Below are 20759 nucleotides of genomic sequence, written 5' to 3'. Positions count from 1 at the left end.
GCTCTACCTCAGGGAGGTGTCATGAGGATTAAGATGTAAAAAATATATATATATGTACCTATGCAAATGTCTACATCGTGCCACCACTGGCATGGGATATAAGCTCATAAAACGTTAACACATCTGCTATAGATGAGTTAGTTCAAATTGGAGACCAGAGCACCCCACCATGTTTTTCGTGTCATCTTCCAATCTAACTCGGCAACCCCACAGGCTTCTCTGCTCTGGCCGACTCCTCTCCCACAACTTCCCAACATCTTATCTCATCAACCTCCTCACCACTCACTCACTGCTCTGCTGAACAATTTTACTGGTGGTCTGAGACGTTTGCTAAGTACCCAAACAACAGCAGCAACAAAAAAATCTCTTCCCGTGTCACGGACCGCATGATGGCAAAATTCTAGGCTCTTCCTTCTAGGAAGATCATTCCTTCTGCCCCATTGGTGGGAGGCTTGGCCATCTGACTGGCTTTGGCCAATGAAGTCAGTGGCCACAATGCAAGCGAGAACTTGGAACGCCATAGCAGAATCGACTCTGTCTTCTTCTTCTTCCACAAGACAGCTTTGGCCCTGAGATGGAAGTGGGGGGCAGAGCGGCAGCTGGTTGGTGGTAAAATAGAAACGTGGGTGAGCAACAAACAGCCCTTTGTGTGAGTAAACTGACATCTCTAAGGTATTTGGGGTTATTTGTTACCGTAGCATAACCTATCCAAGAAATGGCCAACTCAACTTCATCTCCCCACCATGAATAGGACCTCTTCTCTTCGAGAATTGTGTTCATAATTTCTCTCTCCCTTGGGCACTCTTTCATCCCTCTTGCCTTCCCTAAATGCTTTCTACTGTCAACTGTCTTCTCCAGAAAGCTTCCCTGATCCTCCTGATCACCCACGATCTCTCCCTTGTCGGAGCAACACCCTAACATGTTCTCCATAATACCCGTAAATAAATTGTAAATAAATGATTGCTGACTCCATCAAGGAGGGGGTCCTTCTCCTATGACACCAATGAGAAAATTTCAATATTTTAATACTTTCCCTGTGTCTTAAAATCCTCATGGTGGATAGTGATCATGCTTCCCTCCCCCCCCCACCCCCATTTCTAGAACCTAAGGACCACATACTTACAAAGGCAGAGTGAGAATGTGTTGAATAGTAAGTGTGAGTTTCAGTTTTGGGTAAGATAGAGTAATCGCAGGCTACTGAAAGCAGCTAGGTCTCCCCCTGAAAGCAGCTGTAATCCCTGGAACCTGGAGCACACAGTGGGAGGCATTTGATGACGTTTCTAGATTATGAGAGCTTAGTCTTTCACTGAAAGGATAACTGACATGAGGCTTTGGGTTGCAGAATGGGTTTTCTTTAGACCAATTAAGTGCAGAAGCTTCTTTCTTTGGGCTGGACAATTGACCAGTCCCACAGATGCGAACCAGGAGATTGGACCTTTTGTGGCTTTCATTTTGTTGGGGTGTGGGTATGGGAGTGACCAACGAGGCTTTGTAGTGATGGCTCCAGATTTACGGCGGCAGCACCCCCAGTGGAAGGTGGGGAGAGGCACCCGGTGAAGGACCCGATGGCATCAGCAGGAAAAGAAAAGGTGAGGAGGGTTGGTCAATAATACGGTAGTGTTCACATGGCAGTCTGCACCTCGCATGAAACTGGCTTCATTGTACAATGAAAGTAGGGAGTCCTTCTTGAGAAAAGAGTACCTTTTTTTTCCTGGGGAAAAATAAAACAGCCAAAGACCTAGGAGCACTGGACAGATAGGACACGAAATAAACAACTTGAGTAGGAAAAACAACCAAATTTAGATTTTTCATGTAAGGACTAGAAGAATCCAGGACACTCATGGGATGAATGCATTGTGGGTGAATGAAGGAGGATTCTAAGGCAATAGGTGGTAGCAGAGGCCAGCCTGAGGACCAGCCACACAAGTTATGGGGTGTCCGTTGCGACCAGTGATTCTACCTGAAGATGTTTCAATCAGGTACTGGTCCTTTTCTTTCTTTCTTCCTTTCTTCCTTTCTTTCTTTCTTTCTTTCTCTCTCTCTTTTTTTTTTTTTTTTTAAAGATTTTATTTATTTATTTGACGGAGAGAGAGAGTAAGAGAGCAGAAGCAGGGGGAGCAGCAGGCGGAGGGAGAGACAGACTCCCAACTGAGCAGGGAGCCTGACAGGGTGCTCCATCCCAGGACCCTGGGATCTTGACCTGATCTGAGTCAAAGGAAGGTGCTTAACTGACTGAGACCCCCAGCAGCCCCCAACTACTGGTTCTGAAATATTTTCCACCATGTGCTGCCTGCCCTGGGTTTCTGGACTGTGTGGGTTGAGGCAAGTTGAGGGGGAAAGGAATGACAGTGCTACGTCTTTGCACAACTCCTGGGGGCGCTGTCTGCACTGCATTTGTATAACGGAAGGAAGTTGCCCTCTCCTTTCCCACCAGCAGCCTCCACAACAAGGGAACGATGGTTTCCCTGAACTACTGGGCAAGACCACCTTTCGGTCTGAGTTCCTTTACATACTGAAGAATCCCTCAATTCCCAAAGCTGTAGTTCAAAGTTTTTAATATTTTCCTTTTCTTCAACATGCTGTTGACACAGGACACACTGACTAGATAAAACTAAGTGATTTTACCTGCTCGCCTTAAAAAGACAAGGTCTTTGGCCCACTCACCTCGCTTCTTTAAACATGTTTTTTTTAAAGAGCACAAATCCTCTAATCTAACTTGTAAAACATTTAATATTTTGGATATACGGCTTTAGTGACCAGCCAAAAGTCAGGCCGACTAGACAAAAGGGAGCTGGCGAAGTATTATTCATCCTTCACAAAGCCAAGAGGTGGCTGTTTCTCCCGGGTCAAGAGGTCAAGCTGCATAGCATTAATTTCGCTGAGTTTCTTTGTTATAAATAACAAACAAGGTCATTTATTTTCATTTTCTTGTTTCTAATTGCATGCATGTACTCCCGAGGTTGAACTCCATAAACAGGTGGCTGGAATGCTGGGGAGAGAGCTTGAAACTGTTCCAGAAAAGAGGGCATGTCCCACTCTGGCGAAACAGTTTGATGAGTTAGAGATTTTGCCACTGCAGGATACGCACCTGCACTATTACTCGAAAAGCAAACACTCATCTGCTTGGCACGCACAGATCTATGTAAATTAGGGGAGATTATTTTGCTCCTGGTCTTTGGCTGTTCTGTGATCAAAGGCAATTGTTTCCCATTTCTTAAGACACGGAATCTTTATGCGACTCGGTTCTTTTCTTGTTTATTTGGACAATTTTATTTTTCGGTGGTTATTGAGCATAACATGCCACATCCGTTAAGCCTAGAAGCATGGGTGCCTAGCAAAGGAAGGATGTCATCCGAGGCTCCGACAGGGAGAGATATATATGAGCAATGCTATACAGATGTCATGGAAGGGTTTAATTAATATCCGCTTAATGATTTTCTTTCCTTAATGCTCTTTTAGCTGGCCCCTGCTGAAGAATAAAAAAATGGACTGACCACCCCCTCCCACCCCACCCACGACTAAGAGAGTCCTGGCCCTCAGCTTTCATTGTTTGACAGTGGTCTTTGTGGGCAACACTGCAGGGCCCCTCCTGCTGGAGAGCCTCTGAGCTTCCTGATTTTCACTCCTATATAACCCCTCCACCCCCATCACTACCTTTGTCTCTTTGGGAAAAAAAAAAAAATTTTTCACTTGAGCAAAATAAAAACTACCCCGTATTTGTTTCTGGAGTGTAATTATAAACTTCATTGTACATTCTTCCTGGCTTTGATGCTTATCTTGAAGGGTTCAGTGAAAATAAATTGTTTTTATGAAAGCAGAGAAACCATTTGATAAACACGCTGTCTCTGAAAATTGTTCCTGCAAAAGAGGTCATTCTTTCACTTTAAAAGAAATAGAATATATTTCAGAAAACAGGCAGGACAACAGTTTAGGATTTCTGTGAATACAGGATATATTTTTTTTAAGGCAGGGTGTAAACACACTGAAAATTGCACACCTCCTGATTGTGTTGAGTGTATTGGTTTTTAAAATAGCTTTATTGAAGAGCTACTTAGATCACAAGCAAATACTTGCTGCATTTCATATTTCTGGGAATGAATTCTCAGCTCAGTACTTTTTTGCTACTAGGGTTTTGGGGTTACTGTTCCTTAATCACTATATATCTCTCAGAACCAATGGCTGTACCTATTCTTAGTAAAAGTAATAATCAACTAGGAAAATGACTGGTTTTCTAGAGTGGTTCTTGCACCTGGTAGCACAGAGACCAATGTGGCCAAAGTTGGTTGCAGTAATGGGAGAAGTGATCTCATGCACACAAATATATATATGTGTGAATATATATGTGTGTATGTACATACATATATATGTATGTATGTATATATGTATATACATAAATGTAAAACATATATGAAAAGTGAGCTGATTTTTTCCCAATTTGCTCATGTTCCTGCATTTTTTGACCTAAGTAACAATATCAACATAATTCCTATTTCCCGACCTGAAAAGTTTGGACTCATGGAAAACTGAAGCTAACAATGACAAAGCTTGGGGATCTTTCACACCCTAATTCCTGTGTGGGACTCTCTCCCGGTGAGTAGTTTTAGAGTCTGCTCTGGGGATTTGTACTGAGGTCCCAAGGTCGGAATGCTTCCTCTATACCATCCACTATTGTGAGAGCCTTGGTAGATCTCGACTTGATTTTATCTGCATGTGACTTAGACGACGAATGCAAAGTCGTGATTCTCTGACATGAAACTCTAAATTTCATGGAGATGAGTTATACAGATACTAAGGATCCATGCTGGATAGAAATGCTCTGCTTTATGACAGGAAGCCAAATTCAGACATAAAACCAAATATAAAGTGTTTTACCAATATAATACATTAGCTGTTACTATGGGAATAGGAGGAGAAGAAACTGGAGTAGCTCTGGCCTTGTTAATTTCCATTTGGAGCTGCTGTTAATTTGGCTACATTACATACTGCAAACAAGGATCATAATATTTGGATAAGACTTTTCATGACCCAAACTCAGGAAAATTAAACTGTATGTAATGTTTAATAGTATCCTCATCTCATCTGGGCAACCAATTCACAGAGAGGTTAAATCACTGTTCACAGATTCCCTAAAAGCTGGGATCTCAGGAAGATCTTTGGGTATAATATTTGGCGGGTTGAATGCAATCCTCCTGGGAACGTTCTTGCTTAATTTGGACACAGAGTAGAGAAACAGAGTTTTCGAGTTCTTTCAAGAGGTAAGATAGTTTTCCCATCATGAATTCTCTCCTTTCATAAAAACTATTTATTTTCACTGAATCTCTTAAAGATAAGCTTGTGTATTTCCACCCCACCCCCGCCCCTCCACCCCTGGGCTGGCTTTTTTTTTTTTTTTTAAAGAGATTCTTGGATCATAGTACTGTTCAATTGGAAACATCAAGCTAATGAGACTGACCATTTTGACTCATGTCATCCAAAAACTTTACCGGAATTTTCTTATGCCCAGGAGTTCTATTTTCTGTATAGCTGAATCTTGTACTGCCCTTCCAAATCGGTAATTGTTAGCACCGCTCAGCATAAATTCAAAGCATGTTTAAGATATGTTCTTGGAGAAGTTTCTTCAAACTCAAGGCTAACCTAGTACAAAGGAAACCTTTGTCTGTGGCATTTCAGAAACGAATGCTGACAGCCCGAAAAAGGTAACACCCTTAAGATGACAAATAGCAAGGCAGTTACAACTGCATTCATGTTTGAAAGGCATCATTCTCAAGTTTTCCATGGATGGGCTTCAAAATCCACTCGAACCCTTAAAATTGGGTGGTATTCTGAACGCAGCGGGCAGCAGTGTCAGATCAACTCTAAATGAAACAACGTCTGATTCTAGTTGTGTTGTATACAAGAGATCTAAAACAGCAGCGTGCCTACGACCACCCCCACCCCTCCGCGCACCTTCAGGAAGGTTGTTCTTATCCACATCAGCGGTCTTGGGTCGCTCTTCCCCAATCTTCCCTTGACCAGGTTCCCTGGGAATGCTTGTCTACAGTTAAAACCTCTGTTTACCTTCCCCGGCCCTGCCTTTCTCCACCTCTCCCTTCTTGCCTTTCTTACTTCTCATGGTCCTCACTTAAATGGATATTCATTCATTGCAAACCCCCCTGAGTACCAAGCATAGTCCGAGGTTCTTGGGATACGGCTGCCATCCGGCATGTTCCGTGCCCCCTCCTCCCCCACCCCGAGCTTTCTTTTACGAATATCATGGAAGTACAGAGCCTGGCATCCCTCCTACTACTTGTGAATGTGTTTCTCAGATTGCTTCTCTCAATAGCACTGGTGGCTTGTGTCAGGCCAGGATCTCCCGGTGAGTGGATGGGACAGGGTATGCATCCATGTGTGCATGGGGATATATGTGTGTCCAGGAGTGTGACGGATCCAAACCATAGTGTCCCCAGAGGATTTCCATGCATGTCATCTGGGGACCCTCTTTCTCATTCACAAGTGCCTAAAACAGCACGGGGTAGGCAAGCGAGGAGCTGCTGAGGGCATGGAGACTGTAGGCAAGACTGTGAGGTCAGCAGCCTTCCCGAAGGACCTGTTTCTGTTCCAGGGATTTTTTCTGTTCCAATTGCCTGAACACAAGTATCTCAGACCCTTCCCTTTCTTTTTCTCCGCCCTTCCGCCCCCCCCCCCCCCCTTTTAATCAAGATCTACACTCGAAAATCACCTACCTTACCTCCTAAATCATCATCATAATAAAATAGTGACTGATGAATATTGTTCCCTTCCCCAAGTCATTTGCATCATAAGGGGGATGGGGCGGGTCTTAAGAGGAAGGCTTTTTCAAAACAAGGGCCAAGAGGTGGTATTGGATGTGACCCCGCATTCCTAACTCTCCGGAGCCTCCTGGGAGAAGGTTCTCGCTTCAGTTTCCAGCGTCTACAGCTCAGGGCTGTGGCAACACGTCAGCCCACATGCAATTCCCAGGCTCGCAGCTAGTGGGGTTTCCACTGTGAGTATTTGTATTCCGGATCCCCGAGGTCTGATTACAACTACAGGTTTAGTCTCTCCGTAACTCTGATTATACTTTCCCTCATCCCGTGGAATCAAGCTCAGATTACACCAGAGTGAGCACAAGGTGGGCAAGAGAAGTGTGAAATGAAAAACTTCTTCTTCCCAGCCTTCGGGGCTCTGGTTAACAACTATCTGCAAGAAAAAAAAAAAATTCTTTTTGGTACCTCAGATCAGCAGGCTGCTTCTCTCCTGCGGCCAGATGCTGCCCTATACGCCATTGTTAAATACTAATAGTGAAACTTAAAAGATGTTCTCGTTGGAGGCAACAGGTGGCCACTGCACCCTCCCGCTCTGATTGGTGGAAAGGCCACAGGCGCCCAGTGGCCCAGAGAAAGGGCCTCCACGTCTGCAGTTTCAAGAACCTGCTCAATGGGGTGTTGTCCTGATAATATCTCAGCTCGCTGCCAATTTGTGCAACCCGCTGAGCCATTAGGGAGCGCCGCTGGGTTGTCAACGTTAAATGGAGACTCGGGAGAGAGGACCTAAGCTTTTTTTGGGGTGTGGGGGGGGAACAGCAGTCAACCCAGGGACAATGTAAGCAGTTGTTCCTTCCCTGAATACACACCGCTCTCTCGGGCGGTGTCCAAACACACCTTTAGGCTAAGAGAAGAGCAAATACACAAACTTTCACCTAATTGACGTTTATTTTTCCTGCTTGGTTCCAGAAAGATAATACTGGGGGAAGGTACACACACAGGTGTCACCAAGCTGGAGAGCCTACTTTGGAGAATAGAAGAACAGAAGAAAAGCAACCCATCTGAAGCTCGTCTGAAAAAGTTCAGGCCCCGGGGCCAGCCAAGTGTGTTCAGGCGACGGAAGTGTTGGAGAGTGTCCGCTAAAATATTTGAAATTTCTCCCTTTCTCCCTTCCGGTTAAAGCAGCTTCTAGATAACCAAACTGGGGAAGGGGGTGGGGTGGCAAAAATCCCACCGCCTTTCCTTAACGTTCTCATCTAAGCAATAAAGTCACTTCCCTTCGCCAAGGCTGAGGGTCAAACTCTCAAATTAACCCAAAGCAATAAAGCAAGGTGGGGGGGGGCGTGGAGGGAAGAGGGGAAGGAGGGGGGAGAGACAGAGACAGAGACCCGGACAGAGAGAGAGAGAGATGTAGCTTAAAGAAAGAGAGATAAAGAGGAGGTGGGTGAGTGCTGTTTGAGGAAGTTAATCACCCAGAACCTTTTAGGAAAATGGGGACATTTTCTCTCTGAGAGCAGTGAATGATCCGCCTAGATCCAGTTACTCGAATCGAATACAAACAAGAGCAAAGGAAATACGGAGAGAACCGACACAAGGCTTAACTCGGGAAGCTTCAAGTCTGCCTACCTGTGAAAGGTCAGGCCCCAACACCCCTTCTGGAAAATACCACAGGTGTACATGGGGTCCCGGGAGGCCCTCATGCCGGTTAGCTGCTCGGTTAGGTGCCTCCGAGTAGGGGCCATTCCTGCGTGAAGGCGGAGTAGGGTAGACGGACCGGGGGACCGGCACCACGAGGGACGAAGGGGACGAGGGGAGGAAATGCCGGAACGAGGGGTGGCAAGAGAGCGGACGGCGTGTGGACGCCGGTGGCCGGGGCTGGGGGCCGAGCGAAGCGGGGCTCGGAAAGGGGGGGTGGGAGGGCCACACCGGACACCGGGCACCGGGCTGGCGGCCGGCCCGCCGAAGCGGCCGAGGAGCGGAAGGGAGCGAGGAGCGCTCCGAGGCATCGGGGACAAAGAGGACCGGAGAGGGAAGGGGGGGCGAGGTGGGGAGAAGAGGGGCCCCGGGGAGGGGGGAGGCCGCGGCGCGCGCGCGATGGGCACAGCCGGGGCTGCGCGAGGCGCGGGGTGAGCCGCGAGGGGCCGCGAGGGGCAGGGGCCGCAGCGGGGCGGGGTCGGCGCGCCCGGGGGCGGTCCGGGCCGAGGAGCGCACCGGCGGGGCGGGCGGCGCGCCAGCTGCCCGCGGTGGGAGGGGCGGAGCGGCGGCGGCGCGGGGAGGGGACCGGCGGCGGAGGCAGGAGGGGGAGAAGGAGGGGAGGGGCCGGGCCCCTTGTCTCCGCGGCTCCTCTCCTCAGTCCGCCCGGGGAGGAGGAGGAGGAGCGGGGCCAGCCGCCGCCGCCGCCGCCGTCCCAGCCTCGCCCCGCGCACCTGAACTCGCCGCGCCACCCGGGCCCCCGCGCCGCGCCCCGCGCCCCGGGCGCCCGGCCCGCGCGCAGCGCTGCCTCGGTGCCCCGGCGGGGCGCGTCCCCCGGGCCGCCTCCCGCTCTCCCGCGGCTCGCGTGGCCGCGCCTTTGTGTGCGGCGGCCGCGGCTCCCGGGCTCTTCGGGCTCCGGTCGCAGCGCTCTTGCGGCCCCGAGCCCCGCGCGCCGCCCCCGGACAACCCCGGCCGGGCGCCCCCGACGGTGGATCTAGCGGCTTCGAGGAAGCGGGCACCGGCTCCGGCGAGCCCTAGCCCCGGCCCCCGGCCCCGGGCCCGGCTCCGGCATGGATGTGAGGTTCTACCCCGCGGCGGCCGGGGACCCTGCCGGCCTGGACTTCGCGCAGTGTCTGGGCTACTACGGCTACAGCAAGGTGACCGGGCCGGGGCCGGGGGGCGGCAGGGCGGGGGCCACCTCCCTATCCCGGGCGCGCCCCGCGCTCCAGCTCCCCGCCCGCTGCACTTTTCTCTCCCCTCTCCACGCCTTTCCTTTTTGCGCCTTCGTCTCTGTCCAACTCTCTCACTCTACTCTTTCTGCCCCCTTCCCACACCCCCCTTTTTGTCCCCATGCCGGCGCTACATTCTCTCTCCCCCCTCTACTCCCCCCTCCAACCCCGCCGACTCTCCTTTGCTGCCCCAAAGAAGCGAAGAGCAGCCCGAGGACTGAAAGAGGGGACACGCTTGTGATTCTTTGTTGTTGTTATTAGTAAACATGGGCGCAGCGCCCCTGAGTTGGGGGGGGCACCTCACGAGTCCCCGATCTCGTGGTCCGACGACCTCGCCACACCCCCACCTCACCAACCCCTCTTACCTTCCCCGCGCACTGGAGAGCTGGACCCGGGGCCGCTCGGGGGGAGGAAAGGAACAAACTTTTGAGCGTGCCCTGGATTGGGCGGGGGCGGTGGGGGCGCGAAGTGTTGGGACCCCCGCAGGTGGCTTTTGCTGCCCTCTCGCTGGGGCGCCTTGGACCCCGGAACGGAGGTGCCAGCCCCTCCCTCGTTAGCTCCAAGCTGCTTTACATCTTTCATTTTTGGGGGGGAAGGGGTAAGTTTTGCATTTCGGGGAGATCAGGCTTGGAGACCTCCCCACCACGCCCAGGGTCAACCCACCTCTTCTCCCCCCACTCCCCCGCGGCAACTTCGAGGACCGAGTTTTTTCAGGTGGGCGAAGGTGGGTCTCGGAAGGGCAGCTGGCGCAGCTCGGACCGGCGAGGCGGGGCTGGAGTCGCAAGCCTTGGGCCAGGGCGGCGTGGACTCCCCTTCTGGGTCCTTCCTGCAGCCCCCAGGTCCAAGCTTTGGAGGAAACATTCACCCCGAGGGCGATGCTCTGAGAAAGAGCTGTGCTCTGGATGGCCTGTGCCTTTTGAATGTGGTTTTTCTTTCTCCTTCCCCCTGCTCCTCCCTCCCCCCCCCTTTTCTTTCAAATCGTAGTTTGTTTATGATTGCTTGGATAACAGAGGAGGAAATAAGGAGCCGCTGAAAGAAAGGTGCTATACAAAACTAATGAATAAATAACAGGAAGAGGAGGGATTGTATCTAGAGTGAGGAACAGTTTGCTGTGCCCCGTGGCTGATGGAGGCTCGTGTTCCTTTCTATTTGTTTATACTCCGTTCCCAACTCCAGTGCTGAAGTTTGTGAAAGACCTTTAGGGTCTCTTTGCCTAACCCCTCTGTCCCCCGTCGCCCAGCCCCTCGCTTGGCATCGCGGGCCTCCCGACCAGTAAAGAACCAAGGGACATTATTCAGTGTGTTTTAACCCTTTGGTGTGCTGGCGGTGGAGGGCCGGTGGTGGTGGTGGTGGGGGGGGAGCGTTCATGCTCTCAAAATTCCAAGAGTGGTATGTGAAGCTTAGAAAGGGAAGCAAGAAAAGGCCTCTGTCAGTAGCCAGGGTTAAGGGTTTTAGTTTCTGTCCTCTGATTTTGGATTTACTCAGGTTATTAAATGCTTTAAAAAGTCCCCCTTGTATGCTCAGTTAGTGACTTAGGCAGCCTAATTAAGTATGTCGTGTTTCTGAGAACACACCTAATTGTTCCAGTGGGGTATTATTTATCTGCTTACAACTTAGCCTGTGTATGCAAGCCTGGGAGAACTGGGCATGCTCTTATTTTTGGAAGCCATTACCTTGCTTAATGTAACTACTTCTTTCTCTGATTTAAGATCAGCAACACTCGAATGACACCAAAATAGAAACCTTTTGTGCTAATCCAGTCTCTGTAGTGCGTGGCAAATCTCTCTGTTCACTGCGATCCCAAGGGTACTTCAAGGGACCAGAGGAAATTGTGGGTGTTTTGTGTGTGTGTCTCTTTTTTTTTTTATTTTTTTGAGCAAAGCTATTTTGAGCCCATTTAAACTCAGAACATTTACTTCAGGAGGGTATAGAAAGCTCGAAACCCACCCGTTATTTATGGAGATGCTTGTTCAACTTCGGGAGTGAGAATGCAAGTTGGTTTGCTGTCATATTTTCTTTACACAGCTTTTTGCCTGGAACAACCTGGTTTCTTAGTAATTCACCGATCTGGTGGTCCCAAGTGCGGTGTGTATCTGATTTATGAAAGTTAGACACAGTGCTTAATATTGGTGGAAATCAAATTGTACTTCTTTTAAGGGATGTCCGCATTTAATTCCTTGCAGATAAAAATCCAATAATCTTGCATTTGAGCCCCAATACTTTATCTTCGTACTCTTAATTTGAGCAGAGAAAAAACCCAATTTTATTCACAGTGATTTTTCTTTATAGGGAGAATGTAGTAGAAGAGGAAGTATTAACTTCGTGGGTATAAAACAGCAAGTGATAATTAAGGGTTTATAGCATTTTGTTTCACAGCTAACTTGTGTGTCTGAGGTGGTACTATTCAGTACAGATTTATACTGAAAGTGTAAAAACTAGCATACGAAGACATGCATTTATTTTAATTTGGAAATACCTGTAATTATTAATCTCTTAAGACTTAACTCTCGGTGAGGTATATTATCACTCCGGAGGCAAAATGATGGGTTTCAAACAAAGTATGTTTCTGCCCTTTCTTGTTTTTAACTACCATCTGGGAAACTTTTTAGAAGAAATACAGAACCCTCTGCTCCAGGCTTAACAAGTGGAAAGTCAGCACTTATCTTTAAATTTATTTACCAACCGTGAATAATAGGGTTTCATTCATTTCTCTCTTTAACAAATGACCAGAGTCTTCCGTATAAATTATATGTTGTGTGTATTATCTTTACATTCTGTGAGTATATGGATCCTTTTAAAATGTCAGCGCTCGGAAAGTGTACTGTCTATGGATAATGGATGAAAGAGTTTTGAGGGTTCAAAAGTCATTGCAAGTAGGAGAATAACTTCAAATAAAATATAGCCAGGATCATTAAAATCAGTTAATAATTCATGAACCAGCCGCTGATGTATAAACTTACAGTCATCTCTGCTTTCTAAGGGCTAATTTCCATTTTAATTTCAAGTGGAACATCTACTGTTTGAACATTCCTTTTTCTGATGTGGCTAACAAATTAAACTAACACCTATATTTTTTAAAAAGGCCGTGGGGGGGCGGGGCTAGGCTTATGTTGCCCAAGTGCAGTAGGGATCCACTGTCTATATATCTGGAATTTTTCTTTCCCCAGGGAAGGGGAAAGGACCCAGTCCTTTCACCAGTAAGATAATATGCATCAGATCAATTAGCATGTAGTTGTCAGAAGTCTGCCACCCCCAAATAAACTATTGTATTGAAGGTGGGTGTGAGCCCAGTGAAATGACACAGTAGGTTAATAATGAACTTGGACCAGACTCTAGTTACTAGCTTTTTCTGTGTATTCTTAGGTTTTGTTTTGTTTTGTTTGATTGTTTTTAACCCCCTGCCCCCTTCCAAAATCTGGCTCTTGACTTCTTACCCTGTGCAGAATGGCCTTTGGTTCGTTTTAATTTATCAGTCCCAAATCTTGCTTTCTAATTACTATATGTGTGATTGATCACTCTGCTTAATTAAGGTGTTCTGATGTGAGTGCTTTTGCCCCACCTCCTTGGGCTGTCCTCTACCTTGGCCAGCTTGGAGAGTAAGAAGACCTGAAGGGTCGTTTGTCATTTGTCTATCTTATTGGAGACCGTGGTTCAAATTGAGGCCACACTGAGAGGGGGATTTGAATGAAACTTTTTTTAAGTTGAGACCTTGCACTGGTGTGAGAACCAGAGATTTTGTTTCTAGGGCCTGGTGTATGGGGGTGTTGAATTTTGAGAGAAGATTGAGTGATTTCCATGTGAGGTCTTCAAATAAGATAGCTATTGAAGCCATGTTGTGAAAGAGTTAGAAGGTTTTTCTAAGGATGGTAGACAAGGGGTCATAAACCCCAAATGCCTCTAGGGACAGCCAGTTAACCTACATGAAGATAGGGTTTGTGGTCAGATGGAGAACATGCCCCATGTAAAAGGGTAGCCTTGCTCAGCATCCCTAGATTGTTGCCATGCCAACGTTTGGGCCCAGTATCTGCATTTTGCAGTTATTTTTCCAAGAGAATGATAATCTGAGTTTTTATGTGAAATAGCCTGAATGCTAAATGTTGGTAGCAAATTAACCCATTATTGAAATCCTTATGTAAGACCCTTAAAACATGCTTGTGTACTGCTCCTTTGCAGGGTTTTGTCTTTGATAAACTCAGATACAGCCGAGGTTTGAAAATCATTTTTTAGTAAGTCGTTTATGGTTTATGTTCAGCTGTATGGACAGCTCTACTGGCATCTACCTGCGTGGACAGTTCGGTGGAATGGGTGCAGGTAGTAGGATCTGACCACTTTCAACATAGTTCTAATTGGATAATATAAATTCTGTCATTCATTAATTGTTGATCTTGAGTCTGTGGAATAGTTCTAGATCAGGGGTTGGCAAACTGTGGCCCATGGGTCACATCTGGCCCACCACCTGTTCCTTCTTGGTTTGTGAGTTAAGAATGGTCTTTCTGTTTTTAAATGGCAGAAAATCAAAAGAAAGATGACTTCATCAGTGTGAAAATTACATGACATTCACATTTGTGTCCATAAATAAAGTTTTATTAGAACACGGCCCCCTCATTTGTTTATGTATTGTCTGTGGCTGCTCGCATGCTGCTGTGTCAGAGTCGGGTCACTGTGAGAGAGACGGTATGGCTTGTGAAGCCTGAAATATTACGTATTTGTCCCTTTACAGAAACAGTTTGCTGACCTCTGTTCTAGACCACCAGAGCGCTTGATAGCACCAGGGTCTTCCTTTGTTCCAAGACTTGGCAGTAGAAAGAAAATCTAGTTAATGAGGTGGTGTAACTGGGTAGATGAACTATGTCAGAGACAGTGTTCCAGAATGTTTCTAAAATGGTGGGGGTTTAACCCTGGCTATATTCGAGCTATGGTGAGTGGGGTGAAGCTTGTGAAAGATACTCAGCCTCACAGCCTTACCCCGGTGCAGTTTAGTTAGAGCCTCTGGGACTGGGAACCAGGCAGCCGTGTTTCTGAAGCTCTGTAGGTGATTCCAACGTGCAGCCATGGTTGAAAACTTTGTTTCAGGCTGGGAATCCTCCTTTAGAGTAAGCAACCTTAAGGAGCAGTAGAACTGAGTCAAGAAGTTGGGGATTGCTATAAAGTAGACAAGACTTAGGACGGAGTGATTATTGGTTCCATGTTGAAACTCGGGGCCTTTTCCAGACCTCAGCAGGTCCTAAGCCCTGTTGGTCTGGCTCCCCTCCACATCATATCAGACGTTAAAATGCTGTGTCCACGTCCTGCATTTACGGTGCCATCTGAGCTGATGCTGCTTGATTGACTTATATTCACATGTTGTAGGCATCTGTTAGGTTAAACTCTGTCACATGTGTGTGGTAGGGGTGTGGCCAATTAATTTTTTCCTTACATCATAAGCATTTTTGTAAGCCCTTGAGAGGCCTGTGCTTCTAGATGTCATCTTCACTGACTGATGGATAAAATAGTCCTGTTGACACTAACTAAAGGTCCATGAACTTACCATTTTGCCACCCCAAACAGGGGGGCGTTGATGAAGACCCTGTGCCCAGGAAAGGCTGATACACAGTAAGCCACAGAGAAATAATCATAGTCGTTTTAGATCAAGTAGATGGATGTAGATGGCCACAACATTCAAAGTATGTGTACATATTTTAAGAACTTGATGTTTTGGGTCACAGACAGTCAGGGGGATGCTGAGTCTAACTGAGGACTTGTTTTATCTAATTTGGACCAGTAATTTAAAAAGTTCAGTTAGTTGTCTATGCCTAAAAATCTTGCATGTAAATCTGTCTGTCTTTAGGTCTTTCTTTCATTCCTTCCTTTCTGTTTTCTTGACTTGTCTCCTTCCCTCCCTTTCTTCTTGACATAATCATAAATTTGGCAGTCCTGTATCTGTTCCCTTGCATGGCCATGTTTTCCTCTCCACTCTGACTTTCTCATACTTAGGCCTTGGTGTCCCTCACCAGCACCCGGAGGCTTTGAGTTTGAAAATTTTAAGAAGAGATGAAGTTAAATAAGCAAAAAATGTGATGCTCAAACCTAGTGAAGTGGGGTTACCACCACTGGAGAAATACAGACCCCAGTATTCCTTAGGGTATGTAGGGTAATAGGTGAATGAGGAAAAAGTAATTTGTGAGCATATTATAGGAGAGTGTTTCTCAAACTTCAGCATGCCCAAGAATCACCCCAAGAGTTTTTTAGAGCACAGACTGTTGGACCTCACCCCTAGAGGTTCTGAATCCTGGAGTCTAAGCTGGGGCTCCCACTTGGTGCTGATGTTGTGCTTTGAGTACAACACATAGCACAGAGGACCTTCCAGTAGTAAGGCAAAGAGTTTGTTCCTTGTAAGAGTTTGTGAGAATGCTTTGGGCTGTAGGTAACAGAACACCCAACAGACAGTGGTGTAAAGCGTAAGGACATTTGTTTACTTACAGAGAAATTGTTAGGGTGTCAGTCTCAGGCTATTTTGGATGAAAGCAACCATGTCTTCAAGGACCCTTTTTTCTTCTTATTCTGCCATTCTTGAAGTTTCAGCCATCTCCTCATGGTCACAGATTGGCTGCTGTAGCTCCAGACATCACATCCTCACATGATAGCATGCAAAACAGGAAGCAAGATAGCAGTGGGGGTGGAAGTGATAGCAAAAGTTCTTCTATATATCTCTTAATAAGAAGGACTAGCTTTCCTGGAAACAGTTCCATTGGATTTTTAAATTTATTGATCAGAAATGGATCAGCTGACCTCAGATGGGCATAGGCCAGCCATTGACAAAGAAGGAGCTTGCTGTGATCAACTTAGACCAATCCCCTGTCATCCCCTGGGGGCCAGGCACATCGTCACATGAACCTCAATGATCTTAATGCTCTATGAGCGAGGAGGAAGGCCTTTGGAAAGACAACCAGCTCTACCACTGAGCACATTTGAAGACTTTGGCGCGGACCAGCATCGTGGATGGAGTTGTACATTGTGAGAATGGATCTGACCTTTTGACTAGATTAGTGTAGAGCCTGATAAGAGGTAGGGGGAACAAGAGAGGATGCCACCACCCAATGGAGATAAAGGTGTGAGAAGAGTCCAACTAAGGTGATGTGACTATGGTTGGGAGGGAGAGGAGGGCACTGAACAGAGCATCTCTGTAACTTAGAAGGGAGACAGAGGCCGTACCGGTGACTCAGGGTGTTTGAACTAGGGCTCTCAACAAATGGTAGGGTCTGGAGCCGAAGCAGAGATGTCACAGAAGAAGCTGGTTTTGAAGGAAAGGGAAAGCTGATCTTGGCTATTTTGGTGCTATGTTCCCACAGAGACATCATGTAGACACGTGCATGAATGCACTGGAGAGCCCTCAGGGCTGAGGCGGACCCAAGTGGGAGTCCTGTAGGCAGTAGAGTGATGGAAATGCAAGTGACTGCCTCCCCCCAAAGTATGCACACTCACCTCCCCAGTTGGCGAGGCAGTGTTTCAGGAAGTGATGTGTGGGACTCAGAAAACTTGGAAGTCCTGCTGTACCATTGCAACAATGGTATAAAAAAGGAGTACGTGTGTGTGTGTGTGTGTGTGTGTGTGTGTGTGTGTGTGTGTGTGTTTGATGGTGCAGCCTTTTTATCTCAATAGTTGTTTGGGAAGAAACAATTTTAAATTGTTGTTATTAAGGGGGAATGATGTAAAATTCATAATAATGTAATTGAAAACCTTCTCAGCCATTTAGGAGTTAAAACGTTTCGTGTCTTTTCTTCATGTAAGTGGTGCAATTTCTAGTTGGATTTTATGACATGAGTGAAGTCATGAGTACCTTGGAGAATCTGTTTTGAGTGTGCTTAATGAGGAAGGATGGGGTTTTCGCTAAGGAGGCTTATAAATAAAAGGTATTTGGAAAGTGGATTGAGCTCTTTAAAAACAAAAACAAAAACAAAAACGAAACTCCCCAAACCCTGTTTAAAATAAAGTAGAGGCTTTTGTTCAAGGTCTGCATGAGCCTCTGATAGGTTTTGTCTTCTCCCTTTGTAGTAGATTATTTTGTTTTCTTTGTTTCCCGGGTTTGTATCCTTAATCCCTTCCTCGGGGAGGCCATGTTCTCTTAAATATGTTCTGCGCAGAAGCAATTTTTTTTTTTTTAATCTATTTGACAGAGATCACAAGTAGAGAGAGAGGCAGGCAGAGAGAGGGGGAAGCAGGCTCCCCACTGAACGGAGAGCCCGATGCGGGACTTGATCCCAGGACCCTGAGATCATGACCTGAGCCGAAGGCAGCAGCCCAACCCACTGAGCCACCCAGGCGCCTATATGCCTGTGTGTCTTTAATGAGAACCTCAACCCTTATTATTTGGCTTTTATATAAATTCCAATAGAAGTGTTTAATGGAGAGGTAGTTAAAACTGTTGGATTTGTGAAAATTTTTTTGACTGCAAATGGGAAAAAGTCCTTAAACTTTTAATTAAATAGGAAAAGGGTAGTGAGCTTTCTCTCAGGCATGACTGAACCCAGAGTTTCCAGGGATGTTATCAACACTTCCTTCTTGGCTTCCCTGTCAGGCCCCACTCAGGTGGGGGGAGGCTTCCAGCAGTAACTCCAAGGCACGTCCGCACATCCCCATAGGTGTGTGCATGTGAGCATTCATGAAGTGTGTGTGTGTGTGTTAGAGAAACAGAGAAAGAGAGTATATGTGAGTCTAAGGGAGATACTGTAGTAGGTAAAAGAACTTCAGGAATGGATGGGACAAGAGAAGTGGTTTTTTGGGGGGGGTGTGGTCCGGTGCAGGAGCTCACAGAGGCTGAGGGTTTGGAAAGGACAAGTTGGAAAAGGGGTGTTAGAGAAGAGAAGGCTGGAGAGGGAATTCCAGGCAGGCCTTCTGTGTAAGCATGACACCCTAGCAAAGTTCCCATTGGGCCTGTGTAGGATGGTCCCGTGGGACTGTGTTGGGAGATGAGTTTGCATCTCAGTAGACGTTTCCTTTGGTGGTTGATGTGGGTCTGGGGATGCCGGCACGTCTGGTGACAGAGCTGAGGTTTCACCAGAGATTGGTAAAGGATGTGTGCCTGTATGTGTGTGTGGGTGCATCTGTTCGGCGTGTATGTGTATTTCCATATGTGCCAGTTTTGTGGGGTGCGTGTACGTAGAGGATGACCATTTGAATTGGAGGGGAGGAAATGAGAGGCTGTTTCAGCTGCACCCGAGAATGTTTGAAGGGGAGAATACAGACACACAAAGAGAGTGACGTACTGATGGACCGATGACCAGTTGGTGTAGGAATGAAGGCTGTAGATAAAGGGCTATCCGCCTTGAACGTTGGCTACCCCTTCCTCTGAGATAATTGGGCAGAAAGGGAAGATGGTTGAAGATTCAGATGTGTGTTTTAGTGGACAAGAAGTGGGGGGAGCGAGAGAGACAGAGTCAGAGTGAGAAGGGGGGAGAGAAGCAGCGGGATGGAAGAGGAGAACGTGAGGAGGAACGGGTGGGGGAGTTGACTGACAAACCCAGGATCCATCCCCTGCCTGTTTCCACCTCCGCTCTGGCCCTTGGTCCCTCCACCTTGGCCGGGTGTGTCTTACCCTGCCAGTATGGCCCCGCCTCTTAAAAACATCTGAATATCTTGGGGCACCTGGGTGGCTCAGTGGGTTAAAGCCTCTGCCTTCGGCTCAGGTCATGATCCCAGGGTCCTGGGAGGGAGCCCCACATCCGACTCTGCTCAGCAGGAAGCCTGCTTCCTTTCCTCTCTCTCTGCCTGCCTCTCTGCCTACTTGTGATCTCTGTCTGTCAAATAAATAAATAAAATCTTTAAAAAATAAAAAGATAAAAACATCTGAATATCTAAAATCCCTCCCCACCACCCCCCACCAACCTCCAGTCACTGTCTTCATTCGTAGTGTGTATCTCTGTTTGAACTTTTTTGTTCGTTCATTCATTCATTCATTCATTTATATATTCCCTGTTTACCCCTACCACTAGCATGCAAAGCTCTGTGAAGGTGGGGATCTTTGCTGACCACTCTATGCCCAGCCTCTAGAACAGTGCTTAGCATGGGAAGGAAGGCATGATGAGGAGCGAACTGGAGATGCGTCAGAGTACTGTTGAGTAGACCTCATGGAAGTTTAATCTTTCTTTCTTTTTTTAAAAAATTTTTATTTTTTGAATTTTTTTCCAGTGTTCCAGAATTCATTGTTTAGGCACCACACCCAGTGCTCCAAGCAATACGTGCCCTCCTTAATACCCACCACCAGGCTCACCCCCCGACCCCCCTCCCCTCCAAAACCCTCAGTTATAAACACATGCTGGACCTACTCTGTGCCAGATACTTGGAGACAGTGGGAGGCGATGGTGAGGGGTCACCTGCCCTGTTCTTGAGGAACTGGCCTGGGGTTGAAAGAATGGTCCCTCTTGGATGGTTTTAAGATTAAATTTTATTTTAAATTTCCCCCTTCGTTGTTTCGTGTGCTGCTGGCAGGGCACAGAGCGAGGGGTGGTGAGGACAAGGGCCTGCGTCTTGCTTAGGCAGGAGCTAGAGAAGAACAGGGGTTGCGAGAAGGGCAGTTTGAAATGACTGTTCTCAATCCCAAGGATCCAGGCTGGCCGAGGAAGGTCAAATGGTCAAGGACAGGAAGACTTTGCTAAAAGGCAAAGAAGAGTGTGTTAGTTAAGGTGGGCCAGCAGAAAAACATAACTTGAGTAGCAATCGCATAAATGAGGTAGACCCTCACCTCTCTTTTCTCTAATGAACTCAAGGGGTAAGCAGTCCAGAGCTGTTGGGGCTTCGTAGACACCTGGGAGCCAAGCCACCTCGGACTTCCATGTGACCCTTTACCCTGCAGCGTAGAGCGCCATCAACATCCTTGTCTAACCAGAAGAAAGATGGTCAAGGGAAAAGGGAGGTTTCCAGGGGCCGCCTCGTGATACGTGCTTATTTCTCATTGGTGGGCACTGAGATGCATAGCCGCACTTCTGCCTTTAAGGGATCCAGGAAATGCGGTCCATGCTGTGGCTGGCCTTGTGCCCCGCGACACACTCCACTGCTGTGGAAGAAGGGATGGGTGAACAGACAGGGACAAAATGAATATTTC

At 47.3% G+C, this 20759-nt stretch overlaps 1 protein-coding gene across 2 annotated transcripts in view; it reads left to right on the top strand.

Annotated features, from left to right (window-relative positions):
• Positions 1-9307: 9307 nt before the first annotated feature.
• TOX3 (TOX high mobility group box family member 3) overlaps positions 9308-20759 on the top strand; it is a 108859-nt gene continuing 97407 nt past the window's right edge. For both annotated transcript variants that reach the window (XM_013052116.2, XM_013052114.2), the window contains exon 1: positions 9308-9610. In XM_013052116.2, the coding sequence (XP_012907570.2) occupies positions 9524-9610 (87 nt within the window). In that variant the 5' untranslated portion in view covers positions 9308-9523. The remainder of the gene's footprint in view (positions 9611-20759) is intronic.

Source organism: Mustela putorius, unplaced genomic scaffold (genome assembly GCF_011764305.1).
Source record: "Mustela putorius furo isolate JIRA1106 unplaced genomic scaffold, ASM1176430v1.1 tig00000174_pilon_pilon_pilon, whole genome shotgun sequence".
Classification (NCBI taxonomy): domain Eukaryota; kingdom Metazoa; phylum Chordata; class Mammalia; order Carnivora; family Mustelidae; genus Mustela; species Mustela putorius.
This window is presented reverse-complemented; position numbering and strand designations above follow the sequence as displayed.